The 26,551-nt window shown below is 41.3% G+C and overlaps 2 protein-coding genes across 4 annotated transcripts; both read left to right on the top strand.

Moving 5' to 3' along the window:
• The first annotated feature begins 1,943 nt into the window (after window positions 1-1,943).
• LOC129821257 (acetylcholine receptor subunit alpha-like) lies at window positions 1,944-7,996 on the top strand. Its single transcript, XM_055878709.1, has 9 exons — window positions 1,944-2,203; window positions 3,016-3,158; window positions 3,264-3,308; window positions 3,658-3,767; window positions 4,152-4,347; window positions 4,565-4,802; window positions 6,287-6,510; window positions 7,067-7,306; window positions 7,399-7,996. The coding sequence occupies exons 1-9, from the start codon at window positions 2,158-2,160 to the stop codon at window positions 7,528-7,530; spliced, it is 1,374 nt and encodes a 457-aa protein (XP_055734684.1). The 5' UTR covers window positions 1,944-2,157; the 3' UTR covers window positions 7,531-7,996.
• Window positions 7,997-8,397: 401 nt separating this feature from the next.
• Window positions 8,398-22,824, top strand: LOC129821258 (integral membrane protein GPR155-like). 3 transcript variants are annotated; one of them, XM_055878710.1, is made up of 15 exons: window positions 8,398-8,543; window positions 9,298-9,820; window positions 10,017-10,416; window positions 11,188-11,359; window positions 11,454-11,609; window positions 12,369-12,452; window positions 12,655-12,775; window positions 12,950-13,034; window positions 13,137-13,227; window positions 13,313-13,535; window positions 14,899-15,029; window positions 17,298-17,393; window positions 17,494-17,558; window positions 17,655-17,792; window positions 19,267-22,824. In XM_055878710.1, exons 2-15 carry the CDS (start codon window positions 9,394-9,396, stop codon window positions 19,460-19,462), a joined length of 2,385 nt encoding a protein of 794 aa, XP_055734685.1. In that variant the 5' UTR covers window positions 8,398-8,543; window positions 9,298-9,393; the 3' UTR covers window positions 19,463-22,824. The 3 variants fall into 3 exon arrangements, with proteins under 3 accessions (XP_055734685.1, XP_055734686.1, XP_055734687.1); XM_055878711.1 differs by having other exon boundaries at window positions 9,303-9,820; XM_055878712.1 differs by having other exon boundaries at window positions 8,399-9,820; window positions 19,215-19,407.
• The last annotated feature ends 3,727 nt before the right edge of the window (window positions 22,825-26,551 follow it).

Here is a 26,551-nt window from a genome sequence, read left to right on the forward strand (position 1 = left end):
AGTATGATCTATACCTGTTCAGGAATTCTTGACATCTTTATCGCTGGGGTTTATCATTTACATTAGGTTTGAATTAATGGTGAAATAATGCAGCTCTAGTTTTGGTTTATTGGTCAACAAAATTGTAATTTATTGTTATTCTATTTAATTTCAGCTATTTATTATGCATCTCTATTAGCTGCAGCCAGTAGTAGACCAAACCAAGAAACCCATGTAAATGTTCAGACTACTGCTGTGATAATGTTATGACAGACCTAGCTTCATGCAGATCAAATAGAATTTGCTAAATATACCATGGGATGGCTGATTCATATTCACATTAATGAATCGAAATGTTTTAGTGCTTCTGATCCATGAGATAACTGTCTTCTCTCTGTTGATTGGATGAAGCTGTGTGACATTTTGTCCTGCATAGGCTGACCTACATTTCCAAATGCTAAAATATGCTGAAATATTGAGTTCAGCCATGTGAAGTGAAAATGTATGTAATGCTTGTCCCAGATACGGTAGTCGTATATTGAGTTCTCAATGTGGACATTTACTATATTTTTCTATAGCCTATGTCACTATCATATTGTAGAAATTTGGGGACATTTTTAAATTGCATAGGCCTACATTAAATAAAATTGCATCACCAAATACAAATATCCCGTACAATACAGCCATTGTAACCCTTCCCCCACCCATCATACCCATAAAACAAAATGTACATGAAACAATTGACCTACTGTAAAATACCCTTACAACATCAAAGAGCTCTTAGAATAGCTTTAATTGTAATTCATGTTAAATTATAGAATACATTGATTGTAAATATAATTTATCTTCAGAACATAAACAATACACGTAAAACTAAACGGCTATTTTTGGGGTTAAATATTGTGTCCAAATATCCCAGTAACACACTCCATGGAAAGTGTAATCCACATAATCTCGTAGGGAGCAGAAACAGGCAGCGGGAGATGCTCAATGCACTGCCATGCCGAGCAGATGTTCCACAGACACCACATGACTATTATTCAGATTAAGAGAGTGTTTTAATCACATGTAGAAAAGAGACTAAAAGAGGTCTGACTGAGAGAAACTCCCGCCGGGCTATATAAGGGCCGACTCCTGCTGAAAGAATGAACTGGTTCTCAACCGCAATGATAGGATGACACAGTCCCACTGCCTGATCACGGTGAGGTTGAATGAGCAGATTCAATGGGTTTCTCCAGGGTCACATGGGTTGGGTCCAGGCAGGAGGTACTTAGAGGTTGTAGGATTCAGGTGGTCTATGATTGGTATGGGGAGGGTGGAGGGGCTAGAGAGACAGATCTCTCTTGATTCAGACATTGACAAAATTGCAATTTGCCACTAAATAAGATGAATGATGCGGCTGGTTGAGTGACTGGCTGATTGAACAGGTGGAGGCTGTAGGGAAATGGATTTGCCTGGTCCCATCATTGCCTTGGTGGGGAGGGGCAGGTGTACAGCGGAGGTGGCGTGTTGGGGTGTGATGCTTGGCCATCTGGAAACTCATTGCAGTAGCTAGATGGGGTCGATGTTGTGGATATGTTGGTCCAACATTAGCCTCAGAGGGAGACAAAACCTCTTTATTAGAGATCAAACAGGACAATTTTGGTGACAGTTTGATTACTGTATTTGACATGTAAAATCATTGTGTTTTTCTCAAACTAATCGTATAGGATTCCCAAATAATTATTCTGGAAAGGACATTATAATGTAACACAAGTTAACCAGTGGGACCCGTATCAAATATCCTGATAGCCTGATTCTCAATATATCACAACAAATGGCATGATTTGGGAAAGCAGCCATATGCTATTACTGTCTAATAATATGGGAAGTATTGCACTGTGAGATATTTCAGTGCCAGATTAGCCAGCCATGTAGAGTTTATAACATGTGAAGGATGACAAAGAATGTGACCCTCTCAAATGACAGCTATTGGTGGTGGCTCATAACATGTGGTGTCAGCGAACAACAATACTGTTCCCCATTACAGAACATGAAGCAGCAAGTCAGCGTTGTCATTATTTAGACCACGTTTTAAAGTAGACAGAAATCAATGTTGTCACTTTACTAGCTGCTTACCCTCTATTCGAAGACTCAGGACATTGGATACCCCAGATTTGATGGGAAAATAACACAAAAATGAATCGCCTGCTTTTTGTTTCTCATCTTCTTATCATTCTGGCAGGTAAGGCATATTCTAACCATGCCTGTTGGCTGACTGACTGTTCTTCTGTCGACTATAACATACCTTTGCCAGGATATTTTAGGTGGTAATCTATCCTAAACCAATATTTGAATATCTCACAAATCTAGTTCATTCATGGGATATCTACATCAGATAATTTCTCATTGATTCTTGGTAATGCTTTATCCTTTAGTTAACCATAAGATTTCAAATCTTACTTGAGGTATATCTTAGCTACGATAGTGACTGTTGGATATGCTGGAATAGTTTAAAAGGCATCCCGCATTAGACTCTGTTGATTGACAGGGGCATGTGTGCTCTATCTTTCTGTGTTTGGCTCCACAAGTCGATTGTTTTGTGAAATACACTGTATATTTGCAGCCAATTTTCATAGATTTACCGTTTTGAATATCTCAAAACGTCTTTCAAGCTCTCGGGGTATGTTCTTGCGCAAAATAGGTTTAATTTCAAGGGCAGGCAGGAAAATGAAATGAGATACCGCTCCGGCATGGGTCAAATATGTAGCGGAAATAGCAGATGTCATGTCTGAAACACTATCTGTATTGACAGAGCTCTCATCTCTATCACCTCCAGCATCCCACGATGATAGTATACCACTGGTCTATAACAGTGTATGATTCAAAGTAATTAAGGAAGGAAGGAATGAGGGAAGGAAGGAAGGAGGGAAGCCCTTTAATAATAAATATACTATTTGCACTTACATTAACCACTGCCTATCAGTCTTCTGAGGCTGTAAACCCCAAACTGTACCATGCGAGCCGTACGCCAAGCTGTCTCTGTGTTCCTTGTAGGTTCTGCCTGGGGCTCTGAGGATGAGACCCGTCTGGTGAAAACCCTGTTCACTGGCTACAACAAGGTGGTGCGTCCTGTCGCTCACTTCAAGGACCCAGTGGTGGTTACAGTTGGCCTGCAGCTCATTCAACTCATCAGTGTGGTAAGAAAGATATCATACCATCCCATATCAATCAATATTTATCATACAATTCACATCACTGTCAAACACTATGTAGAAACTAAAATCAATTAAATTTCTCTGCAGGATGAGGTCAACCAGATTGTTAACAGCAACGTTCGACTGAAACAGGTTTGTTTCTGAAATTTCCTGTATCAACACGGCAATATAAATATGAGATTAAAGTATTTTTCTTTCTGGCTATTTTGTAAGAGAGTAATGATAAGGAAGTTGTAAGTATGGGTAATTAATAGAAGGAATTCCAGAATTATTTCATAAGAAACAGTAAACAATCCCTATAAACCGTTGATTTATATCAATTTGAAAGAAATTGTAACAAAACATTATCTGGAAAAATTCCAAGTTGAAATGATCACTCTTTGTCAATTTCATCTGAATCAGACTTAATTTCAGGAACTTCAAATAGTCTATCTGAAATTTTCTTTGTATGCTCTTTGTACCTTGCACTGTCATTTTCCAGCAATGGAAGGACGTGAACTTGCAATGGAATCCTGAGGATTATGGTGGAATCAAAAAGATAAGAGTGCCTTCCACTGACATTTGGCGTCCTGACCTCGTGCTCTATAACAAGTAAGATTCGGGCCATATTTGCATCAAATGTCTTTCTTTTTTACCATTCTCCCACTGTGATAAAATGTCACCAGACAGACAGACTGGATGTTATGATGTTTCCCATCTTTCCCTGTGCATAGTGGGTAAGAGCTCACATAGCATCGGGCTAAATCTGGCTTCTATATCACAGGTTCCCCCCACACCATATGCTGCGTCTGACACACTGCTGTTTCTCCCTGACAACCAGCTCCTATGCCACAGCAACCTGTACCAGTCTCAGCTCTGGTTGGTTGGCCTGTGTGGATGCTGTGATGGCAGGGCCATGCCAAGCCCTAGGCAGTGACGTCACTCTGTGTTAACATTATCTCCCGTGCTGATGCCCGTGTTTGTGTGTGCCCACAGTGCTGATGGGGACTTTGCCATCGTTCACGAGACCAAAGTGCTGCTGGAGCACACTGGCATGATCACGTGGAACCCCCCTGCCATCTTCAGGAGCTACTGTGAGATCATCGTATTGCACTTCCCCTTCGACCTGCAGAACTGCAGCATGAAGCTGGGTACCTGGACCTATGATGGCAACTTGGTTGTCGTCAATCCCGTAATAATCATAATCACTATTTTGTCATATTTCTCTAATTGATCCCCTGTGTATCTCCTGTGATACAGCTGTGTATACACATACAGCCCAGTGCTGATTTTACATATTGTTCTAAGTCCCAATACAAAACACCCCACGTCCTAAAACCTTCCAATAAGGTTGTGCCGTCTCTGGTCAGTTGCTTCCTTATTACATTTTTATTACCTGTCTCCACCAGGACAGCGACCGTCCTGACCTGAGTAACTTCATGGAGAGTGGAGAGTGGGTGATGAAGGACTACCGCAGCTGGAAACACTGGGTGTACTATGCCTGCTGCCCAGACACGCCCTACCTGGACATCACCTACCACTTCCTGATGCTGCGGCTGCCCCTCTACTTCATCGTCAACGTCATCATCCCCTGCATGCTCTTCTCATTCCTCACTGGCCTCGTCTTCTATCTGCCCACTGACTCTGGTTGGTATTGCACCACTTCAATCATTTCAGTTCTAAATCTCTTTTATATTTCAAGTGGCTGAAGATGAGCTGAAATACATGTTGTCATCATAGCTGCGACATTGATCCTTTATGTAGTGGTTGTGAAGTACCTGTATCAGCTGGTACAACTACACCCTTGTCCTCCTAACTGTCTCTGGGCGTCAGAAGTTCTTAGTAGCTACATTAGCTGTAACAGTGATGTGTCTCAACTAGCATCTGGCCCTGTTCCCAGTGTTGAGGCCTGCCTCATTACCCAGAGACCCTGTGTGCTGCCATGTCTGTGAGCAGGCCTTTCCTTTAATGTATAATACATCTCCGGCTGCCTAACTCGGATAGGGCTGCTGCTACAGTATGATGCAGTGGAGGGGCTGAGATGCAAAATGGAAATCCTCTTGGTTTACTGATTTGACTGAACAGCAAAAACAACACATAGTTCACATTCCACAGTAGAATCTCTGTGAATAAGTTTTGGACACACACCCCAGCAGACGTGTGAAGAATAGCAGGAAATTGGCTTCTGGTTGTGAAGGTGCTCAACTAAAAAATAACACATACTAGAAATTATATTGTATGTGTGCCTGTGTGTCTGTTTGCTTACCTGAGGTTGTTTGTGTGTAAGCCTATGTGTAAGGAAGGCTACATGGGATGGGACAAATTAAACAACTAATTGCTTTACTCCTGCTTGTAGCTATGGTATAGGCAATATTGTTCAGGCTCCAACTCACAGTTCTTTTTTATAAGCAGAATTCCTACCCATCTAGTGGAGGACTGAAAGAGAGGTTGGAGGAGCTCAATTGGACCAAGCCTATAAGAGTTGTGACAGAGGCTACTCCTCCCTGTGGTCAGAATGAGTTAGTGCCCTAAAGGGTGTGATGCCACTGACAGTCTCTTGCTATCAGTCTCTCTCTGAAGCTGCAGTGTGCAGCGATGCAGAAGATCAATTATCATAATGATCACTTCACTCACTTCACACCCTCTTGTAATTAATCTGAGAGAAGGCGACCAACCAGAGGAGGGATTAGCTCCCCGAATCCTGAGACCAAATGACTATTTATTGATTTTTTTTTTTCAATTAAATTGTAAAGGGTGTCACAGTTGAGTTGCACTGGAGCAATGCTGTGACTGTAGTATTTGCTTTACCCATTGTTACCTCGTTATTAACTGCTCTCACAGTGTTCAACAACAGTTAGATGTTATGAAGCTCAGTTGTCTCCCTATGAGCACATGTTCAGTCTCTGTTATGAGCCTCGATTCTCCATTGAACTGTTCAAAGCTGTCTGCGTGCTGTATGAATGACTGATTTAGTATGTGGCAATTGTAATTGTGAAAATGATAACCTTATGTCACAACGGAACATAGTTTGCATTCATCGCAAACTCCAATTGTGCCTTTCTTCATAGATGAATGCTTCTGTATGCGTCTGCTTTTGCAGACCTGAGTGTTGTGAACATGTGTGTCCTCAGGTGAGAAGATGACTCTGAGTATCTCTGTCCTGCTGTCTCTGACTGTGTTCCTGCTGGTCATCGTTGAGCTCATCCCCTCCACATCCAGTGCTGTGCCGCTCATCGGGAAGTACATGCTCTTCACCATGGTTTTCGTCATTGCCTCCATCATCATCACTGTCATCGTCATCAACACCCACCACCGTTCCCCCAGCACTCACACCATGTCCCCCTGGGTTCGCAAGGTGGGAACAGCTGGTACATTTCTAACAATTCGTTTTTGAAATCTAAAAAACATATGAACGGTCTTAGAGTGTCTTAAGTTAAATGGATAAGAGCGTCTGCTAAATGACTAAAATGTAAATAATAAGTTTGAATAGCATGGTGCTTTGCTAACAATAACATTTGGGTTCATTTGCAATGTGTAAATGGCATGACACAGCCAAAGGATGACTTGTGCATTCGATTTGTGAATCTTATGAGTGTGTGAGAGTTTAGAAATGTATCTATTTTTAAGCATACAGTATTCACAAATTGTTCATGAAACAACATGGCAGACACACTGTGGTATCAAGTCTTCATAATAGTACCAACAAAAAAAAGTGCCCTCCCCAGTACTGCCATCTAGTGACAGAATATAGATGACTGAAGTTGTTTACTGTATAACTGTATAGTTGACTGTATTTTCTGATTTGACCATGATATTGTTACATTGAGGAGCCAGATAAGTGTCTGAATTTGGCACATTGTAGGTATTTTACCTGTCTCAGTATAACTTCTGTTCTTCTTTTTTCTTCACAGATTTTCATTGACACCATTCCCAACCTCATGTTTTTCTCAACAATGAAACGTCCTGCAAAGGAGAGACAGGATAAAAACATCTATGGTGCTGACTTTGACATCTCAGACATCTCAGGCAAGCCCACCCCTACTGCAGTCACCTACCAGTCCCCCATCACCAAGAACCCAGACGTACGCAGTGCTATTGAGGGGGTGAAGTACATCGCTGAGACCATGAAATCTGATGAGGAGTCCAACAGTGTAAGACTCTGGAATTAATTTCCATCCTTCCCACAGATTTCTCCTTAAAGATATCCGTTTACGTGTTTCTAATTGTTCTCCTCTTTTCCCAGGCTGCTGAAGAGTGGAAGTTTGTAGCCATGGTGCTGGATCACATTCTGCTGTGTGTGTTCATGGCAGTGTGTATCATTGGCACACTGGGGGTGTTCGCAGGCCGTCTCATTGAGCTGAGCATGACACCCTAGAGGTCTGCGGTGTGTCATGTATAGTGCCAGACGTTTTTATTGACCTGACCAGGAAAAGCTCTGGGCCCAAGTGACTCTAAAAGTCAAATATTGCTGTGTGAAGACTTGCTTGCAGCTGTTTTTGACCCTCATGTTAACAGTATAAACATGAATTATTATTGGGTGGTTTGCAATTTGTCACACCCTGATCTGTTTCACCTGTCTTTGTGATTGTCTTATACCTGTGTTCTCTGTTTGTCTGTTGCCAGTTTGTTTTGTTTTGTCAAGCTTACCAGCGGTTTTCCCTCTGCTCCTGTCTCTCGATTGTTCCTGTTTCCTAGTTTTCCCGGTGTTGACCATTCTGCCTGCCCTGACCCTGCCTGCCGTCCTGTATCTTTGCCCCACCTATCTGGATTACTGACCTCTGCCTGCCCTTGACCTGCCTTTTGACTGCCCCTGTTCTATTAATAAACTGTTGTTACTTCGACTTTGTCTGCATCTGCGTCTTACCTGAAACATACAATTAGCTCAGATTGCTGGGTGCATGCATGTTTATCCATATTTTCACTAATGTGTGTTAATTATAGAGCAGTTGATCCACATTCTAATCAAGTTTATTGTAATCAAGTTCTAGTTCCTCAATGTATTTTGTTATATGTTTTCATTAATCTATAATTCAGTATTTAAATAAAGTTTATACTTGACCCTGGTAGTCAATTTTCTATATCTGTTTACTAAGTTGAATTTTGTGCATATTTTGTAAAAAAGAAAATCCTTATTGACAAGTGAAAGAACAATCAATGCTATCAACAATTAAATAGTATCTCAACAGTACTGCTGCATGTGAAACATTGTGGAACGTTGAGGTCTGAATACTACAAAAGACTGAATTTTGACCACGTGATAGGCCCATGTGCAAAATTCGGCTAAATTGTTTCCCCCCGGCCCCCAATGTAGTCTAATGTGATTGGTGAAGTAGTTTGCTGTCAGAACAAGAAGGAAATTGCGGGGTGTTGTGACATAGAGAGATACCGGTAAGTTGTCTTGTCTTTTTTTACAGTCACTTGTCGACTAGTCTAAATAGCACCCCGTATATTGGCATTTGGCAAACTAGCGTGTCATGTTGTCACCTATTTATAAATATCGCACGTACTAACTGGCTAGAGTTAGGTGAATTGGCTAGCTAGCTAGGTAATTTAGTTAGCCAACCCTCTCGAACTCCATGCCTTGATTGTCTGTAGGTACTGGTAGCTAGCTACGTTAGTTGTCTTTTTAAAGAATGGCGCTCTATTTTTCATCAAGCTAATAGCAATGCTAGCCATTTTTTTTAACCATACATTAATTAGCTCAGATTGCTGGGGGCATGCATGTTTATCAATATTTTCACTAACGTGTATTATAGAACAGTTGATCGATTATTAATTTTTTGTAATTGATACGTTGTATCTAACATTTTACATTGTGAGAAGGATATATCGCTACAAAGTAGATACTGTAATACTGTTTACGAGTTTGTGCCTAATATTGACGTTACAGCTTTAAAAAAAACTGTAAATGGTGGTTATACCCTCGCTTCAGGACTCAACTTCGTGAGTCTGTTGGGACAATCATCGGGCTGAAAGGTTTACCTATGTAACTACCATGTATAAATGGTTCAAATCGAAATCTAATCAAATGTTGTTTGTCACATGTGCCGAATACAACAGTGCTTACTAAGTTACGAGCCCTTTTCCAACGATGCAGTTTTAGAGACGCCAAATTGAAATTGTAGTTTGACTGTTCTCCAAGTATAGATTTTCAGTAACTGGTAGTGACACCAGCAACCCCATCAGCGTGGCCAGGCATGAGAGCTGATATCTGAGGATTTAAACCACCAGCGCCACAATGGAGGTCCCTGCCATCAGTAACAACCTCAACCTTTCAAATGGGGACTTGGATCCCTCTGACACCCCTCCCACCATGTCCATTGACAAGCTCTTCCCAGCACTCTTGGAGTGTTTTGGGATCATCTTGTGTGGCTATATTGCTGGTCGAGCAAACATCATCACATCCACACAGGCCAAAGGATTGGGGAACTTTGTGTCCAAGTTTGCCCTCCCAGCATTGCTCTTTAAGAACATGGTACTCTTGGACTTTGGGAATGTCATCTGGCCGTTTTTGTGGAGTATTCTGATCGCCAAGGTGTCTGTGTTTTTCATTGTGTGTGTGATTACACTACTGGTTGCCAGTCCTGACACTCGCTTCAGCAAAGCTGGCCTATTCTCCATCTTTGCTACTCAAAGCAATGACTTTGCTTTGGGATACCCGATTGGTGAGTGTTGTATTAGTCTTTCCATCCTTCCAGTTTCAGTCCTTTTAAAATTGATAACCTCCTGGCAGAATCTCAGAACAAAGGAAATATGTCTTTATGTCATTCTTTAAAATCTTATTGGTTTGTGACAAAAAGTTTGATTTACTCTGCTCTCCTCCCTAAAAGGGAACTTCCTGAACTGTACCTTTCTTCACAGTTGAGGCCTTGTACAAGAACACACACCCAGAGTATCTACAGTACATTTACCTGGTAGCACCAGTGTCCCTCATGCTTCTCAACCCCATTGGGTTTGCATTCTGTGAGATCCAGAAGTGGAGGGATCAAAGAGACCGGCAGCAGCGCAAACTCCAGATAGTGGGTGTGGTCATCCTGCAGGTTCTGAAGAACCCCATGGTCTTCATGGTTGTTATTGGCATTATCTTCCACTTCATCCTGGATCAGAAGATCCCTGCTTTCATGGAGCAGTTTGTGGATGGCCTGGCCAACTCTTTTGGAGGAGCAGCTCTGTTCTACTTGGGCCTCTCCATGGTGGGCCAGTTGGGGAAGCTCACCAGGTCCACGGTTGTAGCCCTTATCCTGCTCATCACAGCAAAACTGTGAGTGTTTACGGGGATTTATGATGGATTGTTTTGAGTTTAAGAATGTTAGGTATTATACATGTAGGCTTTGATTATTTAATATTAATAATGGCCTACACTTCATACACATTCATACTGTACATAAAAACACACTGTAGACATAGTGTCAGGACATGAGACCACATCTCCTTGTAATTAAGTGTTAGGTGTTCTGTGTACTGTTATTGACTCCGAGCTAACTGTGGACTCGTATTGGTCTGCTGCACACCAGGCAACCTTGGCACATGACTACCATTTTTGTTTTGTGTAATACAAACATTCTTGAATACATCCACGTTTCAGTATTTTTGACCTTGAAACCTTTATTTATTCTCATGCAATCTTGAAGGGGGAATCTGCATTTCAAACGATAACAAAGCGGAAACCCCACCACTGTTTTGGTAAACGGCTGAGGGATGTCTAGACTGTCTCAAAATGGGCAGCCTAAAGAGAACAAGAGAAAATAAACAGTCCAAAATGAAAAGCTGCTCTCTGTGTTTTACTAGCATCGTGATGCCTTGAAGATGTTAAACTGAGGCAACATTATAGGAGGAAGTAAGCCTCAAGTCCATGACAATGGAGTAGGCTAAAGCACAAATAGATCTGGGACCAGGCTATGAGCCAGACCCTTGAAAATATAGTCTCTTCCTTCTTACCTGATGATTCCTTGTGAATGAATCAGGCATTTATCTTGTAACATTTCGCAACCGCAACATTACAATTAAACTTTACGTGTTTGATCTTCCGGAGGTTGGTGATGCCGTTGATCTGTCGAGAGACGGTGGAGCTGCTGGACGCTGACAACACCAGCTCTAATCTCGAACACTCCAGCCTCTCCAACTATGCCTTCCTCTATGGAGTCTTCCCTAGTGCCCCCAGTGTGGCCATCTATGCTGCTCACTATAACATGGAGCTACAAGTTGTAAGTCATCTACTCTCTCCTATATGGATAGAAGTGTATGTCATATGAAGACATGGACAGTGTCACATTTTTTTTGTGTATTGTTTTCTAACAGGTTACCTCAGGGATGGTAGTAAGCACATTTCTCTCAGCTCCCATTATGTATGTTTCTGCTTGGTTGCTGACAATACCATGGATGGACCCTAAGCCATTGATAGATTCTCTGCAGAATGTCAGCTTTAATGTCAGCATCATCAGCTTAGTTGCACTGGTGAGTTTTCCCCCTGCCTCCCATCATTATCAAAGAACTATCATTAACTGTAATCTTTACTTTTCAACTGGCTTTGTGCTGGTTATTTATTTTATTTCAGGCAGGGTGGTCGGACGTCAGGAAATTATAACCTACAAGCAGGTGTTTATTGTACTAAAGCTTCTATTCACATTATCCCATTCATATTGTGTTATTTGGGGGCAGTTGGGGGGACAGTAGTTGAGGGGGGGTATCAGGTGATACTGTTAGATGATACTGTCTAGACTAGGCTACGTTGATTCAGTATTGAAAATGGAAACAATGATATTGAAAAGCTTAGAGCAGGAAGTCTATGAACAGTAGGGGTGGAGATATGACTTGCAACCAGGCAGTTCAAAGTCATCAGCAGGATGTCTCTGTCTGGTGCCAATGATATGATACTTGAGGCTTACTTCCTCCTATAATGTTGCCTCAGTTTAACTTCAAGGCAACACAACGCTAGTAAAACACAGAGAGCAGCTTTTCATTTAGGACGGTTTATTTTCTCTTGTTCTCTCTAGGTTGCCCATTTTTTTGACAGTCTAGACTGGTCATATGACCTTTCTTATAACCTGTGATGTAGTTTCACTGAATGTTACTGCTCTAGAATGTATGTGGTGTTTATTGGGACCGGATATGATGAAATTGCCATTGCAGTTTACATAAGTATGCTATACTTTTCTGTATGGTATGTGTAGACAAGCATATCTAATGTTGAGATCTCTTATCTCTTTGTTACAGGCTTGGACAGTTACTGTCATGTTCCTGAGTAAGAAATTTAAGAGACTACCTCACATGTTCACCGTCAACCTGTTCTTGGCACAGGCAAGGCTTGCCTTTTTGATTATCTGTTAGTTTTCACAAAACATCCATCCCATATGCATATTGTATCAGTATGTCCATTGAATAATGTTGTACATATCATATTGTCCATAGTACAAAGCCAAATTAGCAATATCACTGTCTAAATGTCGTTTTAGGATCGCTTGCTGCTGTCTATTGACGTTTTGCCTCTCCGTGCGTCCAGATTCTAGCTTGTGTTAGCATGATCATGTGGAACTTTGTCGTGAGACAAGACCGCTTCATTGGACACGTGTTGACATTCACACTGTTGTACGGCTCACTGTACAGTACTTATGTATGGCCAGGTATGTCTGTCACACACACAACCATCAACATTTATAATACCACCATTTTCTCTTATAGTATGCTTTTGTGTTGTATGTATAAAGTATGTTAACATACTGTGATTTTTAAAATGTGAATGGTGCGGTGTCTAGCAATGATTCTCTCACCATAGAGTCCATGTTGCTTTGTTTTAGGTCTGATAGCACTTTCCCTTGTGTTGATGAAGAGAGGTGGTGAGCTGAAGGTTGCGCCAGGCTTCCTGGTGATTGCAGGCTGGGGGTGAGTCATGAGCTTTCCACTGAATAATTGAATTATTGGAAACCAAGGGACCTTTTTTGTTGAATCTGCTGCTCAAACACAGTTTGTATCTTATGTCAACAGAGTCCCAGCCCTTGTGGCAGCAGTGCTCCTCGTAACTGGGGAGAGGATGCCTGACACCATCGATTCGGCTTTCTTTTATGGAAGACCCCAGGTGAGACAGACTGGGGAAAGAAGACGGCGTCTCTCATAGAACATGACCTCATCATCCTGACCTTCTGTCTTTGTGTTTTCTGCAGATCATCTGCACCTCAGTTGTGCTTGCCTTCAGCATAGTGCTGGGCGGTTGCTCTTTGGTGGGCCTCCGTCGAGGCACGTGGGACTCAAAGTACCATGTCCTGGAGAGAGACTCTATGCTAGGCACTACTGAGGATCTGAGGCCCCAGACTGGCCCAGATACCCAAACTATCCCAGATATCCGTGACATGTTTGAGTCAGCCGGAACTGGAAGCATCAACATAGGTATATGTTAGCTGGATTTATGTCATGTGTATATAATACTAGTTAATCAAGTGTATGATGCGGATTACATTTTTTCTTATGGGGTATTGTGTGTAGATTGATGAGGAACATTTTTAGTTAATCAATTTTAGTATAAGGCTGTAACGTAACAAAAATGTGGGAAAGGAAGTGGTCTGAATACTTCCCGAATACTTTTGTATTTACAGTGTATGTGGACACCCCTTCAAATTAGAGGATTTGGCTATTTCATCCACACCCGTTGCTGACAGGTGTATAAAATCGAGCACACCGCCATGCGATCTGCATAGACAAACATTGGCAGTAGAATGGCCTTACTGAAGAGCTCGGTGACTTTCAAAGTGGTATCGTTATAGGATGACACCTTTCCAAAAAGTCTGTTAGTCAAATTTCTGCCCTGTTAGAGGTGCCCTGGTCAACTGTAAGTGCTGTTATTAGGAAGTGGAAACGTCTAGGAGCAACAACAGCTCAGAGGCGAAGTGGTAGGCCACACAAGCTCACAGAACGGGACAGCTGAAGCGCTCGGCGCGTAAAAATCGTCTGCCCTCGGTTGCAACCCTCACTACCAAGTTCCATAATGCCTCTGGAAGTAACGTCAGCACAAGAACTGTTTGTCGGGAGCTTCATGAAATGGGTTTCCGTGGCCAAGCTGCCGCACACAAGTCTGATCACCATGCGCAATGCCAAGTGTCGGCTTGAGTGGTGTAAAGCTCGCCACCATTGAACTCTGGATCAGTGGAAATACTTTCTCTGGAGTGATTAATCACGCTTCACCATGTAGCAGTCCGACAGACGAATCTGGGTTTGCGGATACAAGGAGAACACTACCATAGTGCCAGCTTGAAAGTTTGGTGGAGGAATAATGGTCTGGGGCTGTTTTTCATGGTTTGGGCAAGGCCCCTTAGTTCCAGCTACATCATACACGATTCTGTGCTTCCAACTTTGTGGCAACAGTTTGGGGATGGCCCTTTCCTGTTTCAGCATGCCCCTGTGCACAAAGCGAGGTCCATACATAATTGATTTTTCGTAATCGGTGTGGAAGAACTTGACTGGCCTGCACAGGGCCCTGACCTCAACACCATCGAAAACTTTTGGGATGAATTGGAACAACGACTGCGAGCCAGGCCTAATCGCCCAACAGCAGTGTCTGACCTCACTAATGCTCTTGTGGCTGAATGGAAGCAAGTCCCCGCAGCAATGTGGTGGCTTGTGGGGTGGCAGGTAGCCTAGTGGTTAGAGCGTCGGGCCAGTAACCACATACCACATACAGGTGTCCACATACTTTTGTTATCAGTCATCACCCTGTGGGTCACTAACCGTGTGTCTGCTCTGTGGTCTCCCTCAGGTCAGTGTGAGACTGGCTGTGAGTCGCCAGGCTGTCTACTGGCCGAGGAGGAACAGCAGAGGCAGGTGGCAGACAGACAGGTGGCCCGCCATGTGCTCTTATGCCTGCTACTGACCGTCAGCCTACTAGCTGTGAGTGACTGACTCACTATTACAGAATGACGCTGAGACTGTTACTAAACCCTATTGTACTGTACTTTACTGACCTCTAATCTTCTTTACTGTAATGTGGTGTTCAATTTTGTGAAACAGAGAGGTCTTTGATTGGTTCAGATTTGGACTGACAAAATGTCAACTACTTTTTGACGTTCATGGACATCCGGTGTCCGTCTGTGCTCAGTGGGTGAGGACGCTGGTTACAGTAAATGGAAAGCGAGGGGCCTCGTGGATGTGTGTCAGTAAGAGCCGGGACAGGTGACATTAACCCAATGAGTCCCACCGCCATGCCAACACAATTTGGACTTCTAACCCCTTTTAAACATTGGGTGTTAGAACTACAGACTTCTTGGTTGTACAATTTGGATTCATCCATTAATCTGTGATTTTTTTTTTATATATTTTTTTAATTACAAAAATGTTTGTAGAGTCCGAATGGTTTAAGATAGAAATTTATTAAAAGCTATCTATGAAAAGCTGAGGCTCTCAAACACGCATGTATTTTACTCTATAACAATCAAGCTACACAAGAGTCATCAGAAGGTATGGGGTTCTTCTAGAAGATCATAGGAAATCCAAGGACAGTGTCTCTAATACTGTAATAAGCTCACATAGTTGCTGTCACGTACTCCAATCTCCACACAGTTGTCACTGACTAGTTTGATATTAATTTCCCACTGACCAAACAATTTCTGTACTTAAGAGCAGTCATATAAATTCATTTTTTATCAGGTTTTTGCTTTGCCGGACCTTTAATTTTGTAACTTTTTTTAACCTTTATTTAGCTAGGCAAGTCAGTTAACAAATTCTTTAAAACTCATGAATGCAACTGTTTGTCATTGTTTTGTGTTCTACTTGTTATCCTGAAAATAAAATTGTAAATACTTAATTTTGAGGCTAAATATAAGGGCTGGACATGCAGATAAATTAAAGTCAGATAAATGAAAGCCCCCCCCAAAGTTCTGGGGTCTCGGGACTGATAGGAGTAACTGGAGAGAAAAGAAAGGTAGACAAGGAGAAAGGCTGGGTGAGAGAGAGGGAAGGGGTGTTCAGACTGTTTTCATAATTATCAGCTGAACAGTATGCCATTGGAAGGGAGGGCAGTAACAGGTGTCCCAACTGTGGTTTGTGACTACTATCATTTCTCATTTTAGCTCATTTAATTGCAGTCACTCTGTTACTGATTCTTTTCCGGTGATTCTATTTTGGATTTTATAACAGAATGACACGTTTAAATCCCATAATAAATCATTAACAAAATTGTTATCAGTAAAAACACTATAGTTGGTAGGTTTACCTTTTACTTGTTACTTCAGTGAATTGTCATTATCCTCCCTCATGAGGGAGAGAAATTTGAATATATCTTAAAGATATGTGGGTTTTTTGATTCCAAATGAGAAGACACTAGGCAATATTTTGTAAACTTACAGAAGGCAAATCAATTCTGCAAAATTAAATGTAAATATTGATATTAGTTGGTATGGGTCTTAAAGGGATAGTTCACCCAAATTCCAAAATGACATATTGGTTTCCTTACTCTGTACGCACTAAGCAGTCTAAGGACAAGCTATGACATCAATCCATGCTTTGGTTTAGTTTCCCTGGCACTGTTTCCACATTCTAACGTTTTAGCATTTGTGGCACAAATCCATTCAAGTCATGGAACCGGTATTAGCATTTTTTTTGCACATGTTCAAAACATCTATAATTGACTTTAAGCTTCACAATAATTTTTAGATACTTTCGGGTGATTTGGACATAATGCGTGAAAAATGCTAACATCGGTCCCATGACTTGAATGTGATTTGTGCCACATGTGGAAACAGTACCAGGGCAACTAAACCAAAGCATGGATTGCTTTCATACCTTGTCCATAGACTGCTTACAGGGTAAGGAAACCAATGTGTTAATTTGGGTGAACTATCCTGTTAACTTCAACATTGTGTTTTGATGTTTTTCGAATACCTTTGTAAGGTTTGACCAGAAATCAAAGCCTTCGCTTATTCCTAATTTTAGGATGAATGGTTGGAAAATGTATATGCCTTCATTTCTCAAAAACATCCTCATTTGACACCAAATTTGTTGTGCTCCTATGAACTTCACATGTTGGTGCTCATGGGTCCTTTTACATGGAAATGGCCTTGTGCGACAGAACCTGTATGTTGAGTTGTTTTACGGCTGTCCTGTCCTTCAGTTTTTGGCGAGTGTGACAATCCCTGTTTCAATCTCTCTCCCCTGTTTTAGAACCTGTCCAGCTGCCTGTGGTGGCTCTTTAGTCGAGTTCCTGGGAGACTTTACTTAGAGCTGCAGTTCTTCTGTGCTGTGGTCAACTATGGACAGGTACCGTACATATAGGTCTCCATAGACACATTGGGATTTGGAGCCACTGTATTTACTCAATAGTGGTGGTGTTTACATATCTGTGTTTTGCTGTTCTCAGGGCTTCATCTCGTTCGGGCTTTTTGGGCTGGACAAACATTTGATAATACTGCCATTTAAAAAGAAGTAAGAGGCTCACTGACATGCATTTCATATGATCGAGTAGTGAGCTGTGTATTAAATAAGAAGCCTTGAGAATACTTTTTTTGGACCTGTGCCCAGGATATCCTGTCTGTGGCATAGAAGGAAGCCAGAGGAGCAGCCTCAACTGGTTGTATCTGATGACATCATGATGACCTGCACTCAGTTCATCAGATACCACAAAGAGCAGTGTGTCCAGGACATTGTCCAGAATAAGAGGTGAGGGTTCAATTAGTCACCTTACAGGGCTGCTCTGTTCAGAGATTCAATAGACCCCCTGCTTTTACTGTGCATTTCCTAAAACGACAGTCTGACACAGTTTGTGTAACAACTGCATTATACCCATTGATCATCCCTAATATGAATATTTTTTTTGCATGGGTTGTGTTGAGCACTTCTCTCTTGCGTTTGTTTCGGTGTGCCATCTTAGCTACAGTTCCTATAGAAAGTATTCACATTTCACATCCCTTTTTCCACATTTTGTTTTGTTACAGCCTGAATCTAGAATGGATTATATTGAGATTTGTTTTTTTTGTCACTGGTCTACACCCCAAGACCCCATAATGTCAAGGTGAAATTTTAGTATTACATTAATTAATTAAAAAAGAAAATGTCTTAAGTCAATAAGTATTCAAACCCTTTTATGGAAAGCCTAAATAAGTTCAGGAGTGAACATCTGCTTAACAAGTTACATAAGTTGCATGGACTCACTCTGTGTGCAATAATAGTGTTTAACATGATTTTTAAATTACTACCTCATCGCTGTACCCCACACATACAATTATTAAGGTCCCTGTCGAGCAGTGAATTTCAAACACAGGTTCAACCACAAAGACCAGGAAGGTTTTCCAATGCCCTGCAAAGAAGGGCACCTATTGGTAAATGGGTAAAAAAGAAAGAAAAAAGAAGCAGACATTGAATATCCATTTGAGGATGGTGAACTACAAAGATTCAGGTGTCCTTCCTAACTCAGTTGCCGGAGAGGAAGAAAACCGCTCAACAATTTTACCAATAATGCCAATGTTGACTTTAAAACAGTTAGTTTAATGGCTTTGACAGGAGAACTGAGGATGGATCAACAACATTGTAGTTACTCCACAATACTAACCTAAATGACAAAGTGAAAAGAAGGAAGCCTGTACAGAATAAAAAAATATTCAAAAACATGCATCCTGTTTGCAACAAGGCACTAAAGTAATACTGCAAAAAGTGTGGCAAAGCAATTAACTTTTTGTCCTGAATACAAAGTATTATGTCTTGGACAAATACAATACAACAGATTACTTAGTACCACTCTCCATATTTTCAAGCATAGTGGTGGCTGCATCATGTTATGGATTTGCTTGTAATCATTTAGGACTCTGGATTTCTTTCAGGATAAAAAATGTACTGAATGGCACTAAGCACAGGCAAAATTCTTAATACTTATCTAATCAAGATATAGTGTTTTATTTTGCATTAATTGTTTTACAAATTCCACTTTGACATTTTAGTATTTTGTGTCGATCTTGACAGAAAATGACAAAATCAATTTGAATCCCATTTTAATACAACAAAATGTGAAAGGGTGTGTGAATACTTTCTGAAGGCACTCTATCTGCTCTCTCTCTCTCTCTCTCTCATTCCTCTTGGACCTGTCAGCTGTGGGGAGTGCCTAACTGGCCCGTTGGTGAATCCTTCCTCTGACACACAGGTGTGGGGAGAGGACAGTGGCGAACACTTTTCTTGGCAGTGAGCTGGTAGAGTGGCTGTTGCAGGTGGGTCTGTCACAGGACCGAGGAGAGGCGCTGCTCTACGGGATCCGGCTGCAGCAGGGTGGGGTGCTCCAGCACATCACCCAGGAGTATGGCTTCAAAGATGACAACCTGCACTACTGCTTCACAGCATAAGGTGGGCCCTGGTTAGGCCCAGTCTCTGTTTTCCAGAGGCACAGGATGAAAAAGAGATCAGCTATCTACCAGACCTGAATCCAGGTCGCTACCTACATAGCACTAGCAGTATTGGTTGACTTGAAGAGTCTGCTGATTTAAAAAAAAAAAAATAATAATAATAATAATAATAATTGTTTTTGGACATGGAAGTATGCATCATAACAAGCATTGAGCACTTGTTAGTTCTTTTAAACTGCCTATTTTTTGTGGGTTTTGTATGGTACTGTATGCATAACGAGATTTAACAGTTGTCAAAGAGGCAAAGGTAATAATGATCGGCCCAAATCATGAATGTCAAATAGCTTGCATTATCGTCTCATGTTATACAGACCAGCTTGTATGCACTTGATGACACTAGTATACCGTAAAGCTCAGGTTTTTATTTATTTAGTTTGGATCACAAGAATGGTATTTGTCAGGTATTGAAAATGTAAGGCTGTAATGGGCCTCTCGAGTGGCGCAGAGTTCTAATGCACTGCATTACAGTGCTAGAGGTGTCACTACAGACCCGGGTTCGATCCCGGGCTCTATCATAACCGGCCGTGATCGGGGAGTCCCATAGGGCGGCGCACAATTGGCCCAGCGTCGTCCGGGTTAGGGGGGAGTTTGGCCGGGGGGGCTTTACAAGTGGGCCGTCATTGTAAATAAGAATTTGTTCTTAACTCACTTGTCTAGTTAAATAAAACATGTAAATGCATGCTGCTGTGTATTATAAATACCCTTAATTTGGCAATAATTTATAACTTAAAATACATATGGCAGCTAGATCTATTTTTTATATATTTGAATAATGTCAAATTTTAGGGACGCAGAATTGTATTGTTTGATATCTCCGTCCGTCTGTACATTATTAGTCACACGCGATATCTCGGACACTATTGGGTGATTTTGACGAAACTTGGATAAATGATGCATCTTGCCATAGAGACCCGGCGTTTACAAAATTACACTAATTGGCCCAAGGGGGGAGCTGTAGTCATTAACTGAGAACTTTGAACAAGCACATCTCCTGTCCCGTCATTTTGTACATGCAGTGCCTTCGGAAAGTATTCAGACCCCTTGATTTTTTCCACATTTTGTTAAGTTACAGCCTTATTCTACAATGAACTAAATAAAACAATTTCCTCAGCAATCTACACACAGTACCCCGTAATGACTAAGCAAAAACAGTTATTTTTTGAAAATGTATTAAAATTAAACAAATACCTTATTTACATAAGTATTTAGACCCTTTGCTATCAGACTCGAAATTGAGCTCAGATGGATCCTGTTTCTATTGTTCATCCTTGAGATGCTTCTACAACTTGATCGGAGTCCACCTGTGGTAAATTCAATTGATTGGACATGATTTGGAAATACACACACCTGTCTATATAAGGTCCCACAGTTGACAGTGCATGTCAGAGCAAACTGAGCAATAGGGGGAGAAGGGCCTTGGTCAGGGATGTGACCAAGAACCCCATGGTCACTCTGACAGAGCTCTAGAGTTCCTCTGTGGAGATGGGAGAACCTTCCAGAAGGACAACCGTCTCTGCAGCACTCCACCAATCAGGCCTTTATGGTAGAGTGGCCAGACGGAAGCCACTCCCCAGTAAAAGACACATGACAACCCGCTTAAGAGTTTGCCAAAAGGCACCTAAAGGACTCTCAGACCATGAGAAACAATATTCTCTGGTCAGAAGGAAACCATGATTGAACTCTTTGGCCTGAATGCCAAGCGTCACGTCTGGAAGAAACCTACCACCATCCCTACGGTGAAGCATGGTGGTGGCAGCATCATGCTGTGGGGATATTTTTCAGCGGCAGGGACTGGGAGACTAGTCAGGATCGAGGCAAAGATGAACGGAGCAAAGTACAGAGAAATCCTTGATGAAACCTGCTCCAGGACTTCTGACTGGGTTGGAGGTTCACCTTCCAACAGGACAATGACCCTAAGCACTCAACCAAGACAATGCAGGAGTGGCTTCGGGACAAGTCTCTGAATGTCCTTGAGTAGCCCAGCCAGAACCTGGACTTGAACCCGATCGAACATCACTTTAGAGACCTGAAAATAGCTGTACTGCAACGCTCCCCATCCAACCTGACAGAGCTTGAGAGGATCTGCAGAGAAGACTCGGAGAAACTCTCCAAATACAGGTGTGCCAAGCTTGTAGTGTCATACCCAAAAATACTTTAGGCTGTAATCGCTGCCATAGGTGCTTCAACAAAGTATTGAGTAAAGGGTCTGAATACTTATGTAAATTATATTTTAAGGTTTTTATTTTTAATAAATTAGCAAACATTTCTAAACAGTTTTTTTTATTTGTCATTATGGGGTATTGTCTGTAGATTGATTGAGGGGGAAAGAACTACTTCACAATTTTAGAATAAGGCTGTAACGTAACAAAATGTGGAAAAAGTCAAGGGGTCTGAATACTTTCTGAAGGCACTGTTTATGCAGACCCTCATGAGCAACACGTTTCCCGTAAAGACCTAAACTCAGCAAAAAAATAAATGTCCTCTCACTGTCAAATGCGTTTATTTTCAGCAAACTTAACAAGATTCAACAACTGAGATCATAAAATGAACAAGTTCCACAGACATTGAATAATGTGTCCCTGAAGAAAGGGGGGGGTCAAAATCAAAAGTAACAGTCCTTAGTTTTCATAACTGTGACCTTAATTGCCTACCGTCTGTAAGCTGTTAGTGTCTTAACGACCGTTCCACAGGTGCATGTTCATTTATTTGTTTATGGTTCATTGAACAAGCATGGGAAACAGTGTTTAACCCCTTTACAATGAAGATCTGTGAAGTTATTTGGATTTTTACGAATTATCTTTGAAAGACCGGGTCCTGAAAAAGTTTACGTTTATAAGCTCCGCCCATTCAATATTTTTTTATTTCTGCATCATTCATGGGGGACAACATGTTTACTGATGCCTTGTTAACTTATTTTAATGATTCTTGGCTCAAAGAATATATATATTTTTTTTTTAATACACAACTATAATTCCAGTTTGTTTTGGTTTTAGGTTTGTTGAGAGAAAAAGAGTACAAAACCGAATGTGCCAGATGAAATGCAATATTCTTTATTACTGGAGTTATTTTGGAGTCAAGTTACTTTTTCCTTAATGGGATTGTGCTTATTACGGTAATTGAGCCATGTATTCACCTTGTTTGGCATTATGAATGTTTGAATGATGGTTTGTCTTTACATTTTTTCATGTCACTTGACTAAAAGAGAATGTACGGTATCATGCACTTTGAAGCTAACTAATGCGGCATGTTCTTCTATGATTCCCAGCCTGTTTTTTTTTTTACAAATAAACTGCTGTATTACACCTCTGGCTTATTCGATTCCTTTTATACTGGGTTAAAACAGAACTGATGGATACATGCTGTGGTAAAGTGTGTGTGTGGCTCTTCCTGCAGGGCCTTTCAGGGTGGAACAGGATGCCTGAAGAGAGAATTTGACAATGAAAAGATGTCCTGTCTTTTTACTTCAAATAAACCTATACAAATCACTCAGTAAATTGCTCAATGGTTAAACAAGGCCAAGCTCTTCCCTCCACTACTAATGTTTCGTATACTAAGTGTATTATTTTGCATAGTGGGACATGCAGGAGTTGGTCTTGAAACAACCATTGGCCATTTTAGATATTAAAGACCGATCTTAACTGTAAACCAGTGGCGGTCGGTGTCGTTTTAAGATCAGAGATGACAATAATTTTTTTATGATCGTGGCCTTATTTCTATCACAGCATATTGGATGACTCATTCATATTCCATTCACCCAGCTAAATGTAACATTGATAGGTTTAGGTTACGACATGACACTCATTTTCCCAATACCCATCATGAGGTTGCTACAACCTAGCTTATGAATGAAAGTTTACAGCGTAAGTGCACAGGTCCAGACAAATGTGAGTAATCAAGGTGACAATGACACATTCAATACAGCCTTGCACACTCTTGCCTGCATCTCGCTGATCTAGGGTTTAATTGTTAGTCCAACAGTTGCAAATGAGAGTTTATATTGGACATACAGTTGAAGTCGGAAGTTTACATACACCTTAGCCAAATACATTAAACTCAGTTTTTCACAATTCCTGACATTTAATCCTAGTATAAATTCCCTGTCTTAGGTCAGTTAGGATCACCACTTTATTTTAAGAATGTGAAATGTCAGAATAATAGTAGAGAGAATTATTTATTTCAGCTTTTATTTCTTTCATCACATTCCCAGTGGGTCAGAAGTTTACATTCACTCAATTAGTATTTGGTAGCATTGCCTTTAAATTGTTTAACTTGGGTCAAATGTTTTGGGTAGCCTTCCACAAGCTTCCCACAATAAGTTTGGTGAATTTTGGCCCATTCCTCCTGACAGAGCTGGTGTAACTGAGTCAGGTTTGTAGGCCTCATTGCTCGCACATGCTTTTTCAGTTCTTCCCACACATTTTCTATAGGAATGAGGTCAGGGGTTTGTGATGGCCACTCCAATACCTTGACTTTGTTGTCCTTAAGCCATTTTGCCACAACTTTGGAAGTATGCTTGGGGTTATTGTCCATTTGGAAGACCCATTTGCGACCATGCTTTAACTTCCTGACTGATGTCTTGAGATGTTGCTTCAATATATCCACAGAATTTCCTCCCTCATGATGCCATCTATTTTGTGAAGTGCACCAGTCCCTCCTGCAGCAAAGCACCCCCACAACATGATGCTGCCACCCCCGTGCTTCACGGTTGGGATGGTGTTCTTTGACTTGCAAGCCTCCCCCTTTTTCCTCCAAACATAACAATGGTCATTATGTCCAAACAATTCTATTTTTGTTTCATCAGACCAGAGGACATTTCTCCAAAAAGTATGATCTTTGTCCCCATGTGCAGTTGCAAACCGTAGTCTGGCTTTTTTATGGTGGTTTTGGAGCAGTAGCTTCTTCCTTGCTGAGCGGCCTTTCAGGTTATGTCGATATAGGACTTGTTTTACTGTGGATATAGATACTTTTGTACCTGTTTCCTCCAGCATCTTTACAAGGTACCTTCAGGCGTTTGGAAATTGCTCCCAAGGATGAACCAGACTTGTAATGGTCTACAATTTTTTTCTGAGGTCTTGGCTGATTTCTTTTGATTTTCCCATGATGTCAAGCAAAGACGCACTGAGTTTGAAGGTAGGCCTTGAAATACATCCACAGGTACACCTCCGATTGACTCAAATTATGTCAATTAGCCTATCAGAAGCTTCTAAAGCCATGACATCATTTTCTGGAATTTTCCAAGCTGTTTAAAGGCACAGACAACTTAGTGTATGTAAACTTCTGACCCACTGGAATTGTGATTAAGTCAGTTATAAATGAAATAATCTGTCTGTAAACAATTGTTGGAAAAATTACTTGTGTCATGCACAAAGTAGATGTCCTAACCGACTTGCCAAAATTATAGTTTGTTAACAAGAAATGTGGGGAGTGGTTGAAAAACGAGTTTTAATGACTCCAACCTAAGTGTATGTAAACTTCCGACTTCAACTGTATACAGTTATGTTTATCCCGTTCCGTTTGCTTCCATTTAAGAAAGGTTTTTCAGTGGAATGAATACACCCCTGATCACATGCAAACACAGTTCACTGTTATAGCAGCCACATACAAACAGAATAATTTCTTCTCGCGTCTATGCGCTCTCTACCTCCCACCTTTTCCCTTTCTTGTGGACTTCCATATACAACACATGTGACCAGGCAAAAAAAACTTTCCAAGACCAACCTTCATATCATAACCACTACACACAGCCTACATTGTAGTCACCATATTAGCTAACGTCATGGTGAGAAAGGATCCTTAATTTACATACATTTGCATAAACTTGAAATGGTACAATAACATTGCTAGGTAGGGTGTGTGGCCAGCTCCATACTGTACCTCTCAGGGTCAGGAGTTCCAGTGATGCTGTGCACCCCCGGCAGGTTGGGGTCTGTTAGTACGACAGACACCATGCTTCCTGTTGTCATGAAAATATCCTCCATGTTTATGCCACTCTCCTTGTCCCTTAGGATCTCCATCATTGTCTCAGCAGTGATATGTCCTAAATACTCAGATTCATTATCAATAGTTCGCAAGCTATATGGATTCAATGCTGTTTGAAATTATCTCATCAAACTCAATTCGTCTACGCTTGACTCAAACAACTAAACCTAAAGACGTACATAATCCTCATATTTAACCAACTAACCTTTACTTTTCTCCAGTAGGTTCTGCACTTCGCAGTAAGGGCTGCCAGAGGTCTCTTCTGGCTGTAGTCATGAAAGAGTACGTCTCAGCGAAACTGAACTGGGCCTTCCCATCCCACCAGCCTTGGCTCTTGGCATACTCCCAGGGTGTTCCTTGTCTATATTGGTTGTTATTGAGTACTGATTGGAGATATTACGATATAAAGGATACAACATATTATCAACAACAAAACTCTTATTGCTCAGTCTGCAAGTTTTCAAGTTGGGAAAACTCAAACCCTGATAGCTAATAACCTTCCACTCTCTCTGCTGCCCAGTACTTCCCAGACGTCTCAATCATCCAGGCCTCAGTCTTGTCTTAGATGAGGAAGCTATTGTGGTAGGCAAAGCCAGACTGGTCGTCCATGCGGTTTCCTCCGCGCAATTTCTCCAGCAGCTCAGCCTTCTGAGCAGTCTCAGCTCTCTCCAGACCAAGTGTGCAAAGACATACCCATCACATTGATGAGTCCTCATTCTTTGCAACCTTGTCCCCATTATTTGCTTCATAGTGCGATGCATTTTTATTTTACAAGCAATAATTAACAAATACCGGAGCAATACTTAGTTGAAGAATGACAACTACAGACAGGAACATACACTGCACCGTATTTTTGTTGTTGTTTTGGCTCTGTACTCCCAACACTTTGAAATGATCATGACTATGAGGTTACATTTACACTTTAGTAATTTAGCAGATGCTCTTATCCAGAGCGATTGCATACATTTTCATTGTTGTTTTCCATACTGGTCCCCCGTGGGAATCGAACCCACAACCTTGGTGTTGGAAATGCCATGCTCTACCAACTGA

The sequence above is a fragment of the Salvelinus fontinalis genome, chromosome 23 (assembly GCF_029448725.1).
Source record: "Salvelinus fontinalis isolate EN_2023a chromosome 23, ASM2944872v1, whole genome shotgun sequence".
In the NCBI taxonomy this organism is placed as follows: domain Eukaryota; kingdom Metazoa; phylum Chordata; class Actinopteri; order Salmoniformes; family Salmonidae; genus Salvelinus; species Salvelinus fontinalis.

Coding starts and splice junctions, on each gene's coding strand:
- LOC129821258 (XM_055878710.1), top strand. CDS start 9,394: ATGGAGGTCCCTGCCATCAGTAACAACCTCAACCTTTCAAATGGGGAC. Junction 9,821..10,016: donor TGCTTTGGGATACCCGATTG/GTGAGTGTTGTA, acceptor CTTTCTTCACAG/TTGAGGCCTTGTACAAGAAC. Junction 10,417..11,187: donor CTGCTCATCACAGCAAAACT/GTGAGTGTTTAC, acceptor GATCTTCCGGAG/GTTGGTGATGCCGTTGATCT.
- LOC129821257 (XM_055878709.1), top strand. CDS start 2,158: ATGAATCGCCTGCTTTTTGTTTCTCATCTTCTTATCATTCTGGCAG. Junction 3,768..4,151: donor GACCTCGTGCTCTATAACAA/GTAAGATTCGGG, acceptor GTGTGCCCACAG/TGCTGATGGGGACTTTGCCA. Junction 7,307..7,398: donor CTGATGAGGAGTCCAACAGT/GTAAGACTCTGG, acceptor CTCTTTTCCCAG/GCTGCTGAAGAGTGGAAGTT.